This window comes from Acanthamoeba castellanii (genome assembly GCF_000313135.1).
Source record: "Acanthamoeba castellanii str. Neff unplaced genomic scaffold scf7180000084746, whole genome shotgun sequence".
Classification (NCBI taxonomy): Eukaryota; Discosea; order Longamoebia; family Acanthamoebidae; genus Acanthamoeba; species Acanthamoeba castellanii.
The window spans coordinates 86,495-90,512 of record NW_004457568.1 but is presented as its reverse complement, the minus strand read 5'-3'; the positions used below and the strand labels follow the sequence as shown (position 1 = coordinate 90,512).

Here is a 4,018-nt window from a genome sequence, read left to right as displayed (position 1 = left end):
GGCCGAGTACACGGACATCATCACCAACTGCTGGCACACGGACCCCAGCGTGCGACCGACGTTCCTCGAGGTGATGACGCGCCTCAGCGGGATGGTGGGCGACGCCACCGGTGGCGCGTCGGCCTCGTTCACCTCGACGTCGTCCAAGGGCGGCAAGAGCATCTACGGCTCGTCGTGGTCCGTTCCGGGCTCCTCGACCAACAGCACCAACTCGCGCGGCAGCAAGAGCTCCCAGTCGAGCAACTCGTCTCAAAGTGGCGTGGAGGGCGCCGCGGCAGCGACCGACATGCGCCCGCCCGAGGGCGACATCACGATCGTCTTCACCGACATCTCGCGCGCCGCATCGCTGTGGGAGTTCAACCCGATCGCCATGCGCGACGCCACGGTGCTCCACAACGGCACCCTCCGCGGCCTGCTCAAGCGCCACCGGGGCTACGAGGTGGTGTTCATCCGCGACCGAAACTCGGGCGAGGGCTCGTTCTGCATGGCCTTCCAGCAAGCCGCCGACGCGCTGGCCTGGTGCACCGAGGTGCAGCAGGCCCTGCTCCAGGTCGAGTGGCCTGAGGAGCTCACAAACCACCCCGGCGCGGCGGAGGAGTGGGCCGACAACGACCAGGAGGAGAAGGTCCTCTACCGGGGCCTGCGCGTGCGGATGGGCGTCCACTCGGGCGAGGCGCGCATGGTCCGCGATCCCATGTCGCGTCGCGTCGAGTACATTGGACCCACGGTGCACGCCGCAGCGCGCATCACGGCCCTCTCCCACGGCGGTCAGATCCTGCTGAGCGAGACGGCCTATCGAAAGATGCAGGAGGCCAGCCTGGGCAAGGTCAAGCGCAACCTCATCTCCTGTCTCGGCACTTTCGAGATGCCCGACTACCCTCAGGGTACGTGGGTGGTGTGTGTGCATGGGTGCGTGCGGTGGCGCGTGTGGTGCGTTGGCTCAATCGGCTCTTCGATTTCCGCCATCTGGCAGGGGCTCGACTGTACGAGATCAAGGTCGAAGGTCTGGAGGGCCGCTTCTTCGGTGGCGTGTCCAAGGCGCACGAAGGTGACTCGGAGAGCAACACCAGCGAGGAGCCCAGGAGCGGATCGAGCGGCGAAGGCAACGAGGTTCAGACGGTAGTGGGCGACGGGATGGCGTTCAAGGAGGACAACTTCCTCACGTCGGCCAACCTGTGCCGGTGGATCATCGACTACAACGAAATCCAGGTGGGCAAGCAGATCGGTCTGGGCTCCTACGGCGTGGTCTATCGCGGCAAGTGGAAGGGCGTTGATGTCGCCGTGAAACGGTTCATCAAGCAGAAGCTCGACGAGCGGCGCATGCTCGAGTTCCGCGCAGAGATGGCCTTCCTCTCCGAGCTCCATCATCCCAACATCGTCCTCTTCATTGGTACGCGCGCAGTGAACAGCGTTGGCCCCACAATTGAGTGCTGACGATTGAAGCTTCAACCCCCACGTCGTGGTGCAGGTGCCTGCATGAAGAAGCCCAACCTGTGCATCGTGACCGAGTTTGCAAAGCAAGGCAGCTTGAAGGACATCCTCCAGGACTCGGGGATGAAGCTGGTGTGGCAGCAGAAGCTCAAGATCCTGCGCAGCGCGGCTCTGGGCATCAACTACCTGCACTCCCTGCACCCGGTCATCGTGCACCGCGACCTGAAGCCCTCCAATCTGCTCGTACGCACACCGCTCCCCACAGCCCACAGCGCCCCCCCCCAAACACCCAATAGTCATTCATTCCTGACACCTTAACGTGGTGTGTGTGGGTTGAACGTGCAGGTGGACGAGAACTGGAACGTGAAGGTGGCCGACTTTGGATTCGCGCGCATCAAGGAGGAGAACGCGACGATGACCCGCTGTGGCACTCCCTGCTGGACGGCGCCGGAGGTCATCCGCGGCGAGAAGTACGACGAAAAGGCCGACGTGTACTCGTTTGGCATCATCATGTGGGAGGTGCTCACCAGGCGCCAGCCCTATGCCGGACGCAACTTTATGGGCGTTTCGCTCGGCGTGCTCGAGGGGCGGAGACCGCAGATCCCCAACGACTGCCCGGCGCACTTCACCAAGATCATGAAGAAGTGCTGGCACGCCAAGGCGGAGAAGCGCCCCCTCATGAAGACGTACTTGCCTACTTCGACAAGCAGGTAGGTGCGGACGATTTTGTGGCGACAAACCCCTGAGGTGCCACCGGCAGTGTAACATAAAATGGGAGGGGCAACAAAAAAATGGTACAACACGGTCGCCAAAGGTTTTTTTGGGCAGTGTTGTGTTTATTGTAAAATGTTCAAGGAATTTACCATGATATTAGACACCATCACTGCGCCAGTATGGTGTGCCAAGTGGTATGGGTTGGTTGGGAGAGAATGCAACAGCATTGGCAGGTTGGGCCCCTGCCTCCTGGTAGGTTGGGCACCTGCCTCTTTCGCTCACTCTCTTATTCATGCACAGGTGCACTGGGCTTGACTGAGTGCCTGAGTCCAGTGGGCAACCCCTGGGACTGTCTGCACAGGGCATCTTGTGGGCATACATGTGATCAGGATTGGTGAGCTTGTTGCATGCTCTTGCTGAGTGGGTTCTTCTTGATGATCTCATCCAGATTGCAGTGGGGCTGGTGGCATGAACTTGTTGGGCTTGTGCTTGGGCTGGGGCTGGAGCTGTAGTAGGCTTGACAGGTGCAGGCTTGTGCTTCAGTGATGGCTATTCACCATGTAGAAGTACTGTCATAGGGCATCCTAATGTTCCTCCAGCTGACAAGCAGTCAGGGGTCAAGATTCATCCCACAACATAGACAACTGCTGGTTGGTAGCATGCAGCTTGCCTCTCCCATCACAAAGTAGTAGAACATCATTGCCACAAGAGAGCCAGAACTGCACATAATTTTTTGTTGGTTTGTTTGATATCTTCCAAATGGGGATGACAAAGTTCTAACTCAAAAACTGGGCTGGTGGTGATGAGTTGAGCTCAGAGCAAGCACATTATTGATCTGCTGCAGTAAGTTGACATGTACATACTGTGTTCAATCAGAAGCCTGAATGGCAAGCCAGAGTGGACCTTCCCCTCCTCTTGGATGTTAAGTGGGCATCAATATTGACAACAGCCATAGAGCCACTTACTGGGTCAAACCACAAAAAGGATTAAAGCAGCATTTGGTGGGCACCTTGAACACCAGCACATCCACCATTGCACTTGAGACCTTCATCAGAAGGGAACCCAAGAATGACAATATTGCCTGCTTCTCCTGGCTTGATCAGGTCACCTAGCTGCCACTCTTCAGCACTGTGTTGTGCACTCATGGAGCAAGGCTCAACTGACAAACAGTACGCCTGGATGACAGGAGTACACTGAACTCCTCTCCCCCCCAGCCCGCCACATATAAAAGGTCGCCACCCCAACTGTACCAAATATGCTATAAAAAAACTTATATTAAAAGGTCTAAATCCACATGAAGATCATTTTTCCATTACTGGGAGACCAATGGACTGACGATCCACTTCCACAGAGTGGCAGGAGATGAGAGAAGGAGGAAGCTCTCGTCGTCAGCCACGTCCACGTGATAGACGCCCCCAGCAGGGATAGTCCAGGCCACGGTGCGCGTGAAGGGATCGATCGCCGCCAGCTCCTCCTTGGCCCAGTCTTGAACCAGCAGCCACTGGCGGAAGGTGGTCGGGACGAACTGATGCGCAGTGAGCTGCTGGCTAAAGGCGAGAGCGCCACCGTTGAGCGGGTCGTGACACATGAGAGTATCCGTACTGAGGACACTGTAGGTGGCGCACACGAGCTGCTGCACGCCCTGCACCACCACCCCATGCAGGGTCGTCACCGCGGGCGCGGAGTTCCACTCCACCGTGTTCTGGCCATTCACCAACAATCAAGAGAGCAAGCATCTACAAGTGAGTCACATGTAACACGAACATGACAAACATTACACACGTGACACACGCCACAGTGAAGGTAGTTCACCTGCCACAGGAGATGGCCGTTGGCAGCATCGTAGGCGGCGACCGACGTGGTGCTTGGCTTG

The 4,018-nt window shown here is 58.0% G+C and overlaps 2 protein-coding genes across 2 annotated transcripts; one reads left to right on the top strand and one right to left on the bottom strand.

Annotated features, from left to right (window-relative positions):
• Positions 1–73: 73 nt before the first annotated feature.
• ACA1_185310 (serine/threonine protein kinase) lies at positions 74–2,145 on the top strand (the record flags this gene model as incomplete). Its single annotated transcript, XM_004342483.1, has 4 exons — positions 74–884; positions 974–1,390; positions 1,469–1,674; positions 1,777–2,145. The coding sequence occupies 4 exons, from the start codon at positions 74–76 to the stop codon at positions 2,143–2,145; spliced, it is 1,803 nt and encodes a 600-aa protein (XP_004342532.1).
• A 1,312-nt stretch (positions 2,146–3,457) lies between these two features.
• On the bottom strand, positions 3,458–3,911 carry ACA1_185300 (uncharacterized protein; the record flags this gene model as incomplete). Its single annotated transcript, XM_004342482.1, has 2 exons — positions 3,458–3,847; positions 3,897–3,911. 2 exons carry the CDS (start codon positions 3,909–3,911, stop codon positions 3,458–3,460), a joined length of 405 nt encoding a protein of 134 aa, XP_004342531.1.
• Positions 3,912–4,018: the final 107 nt, after the last annotated feature.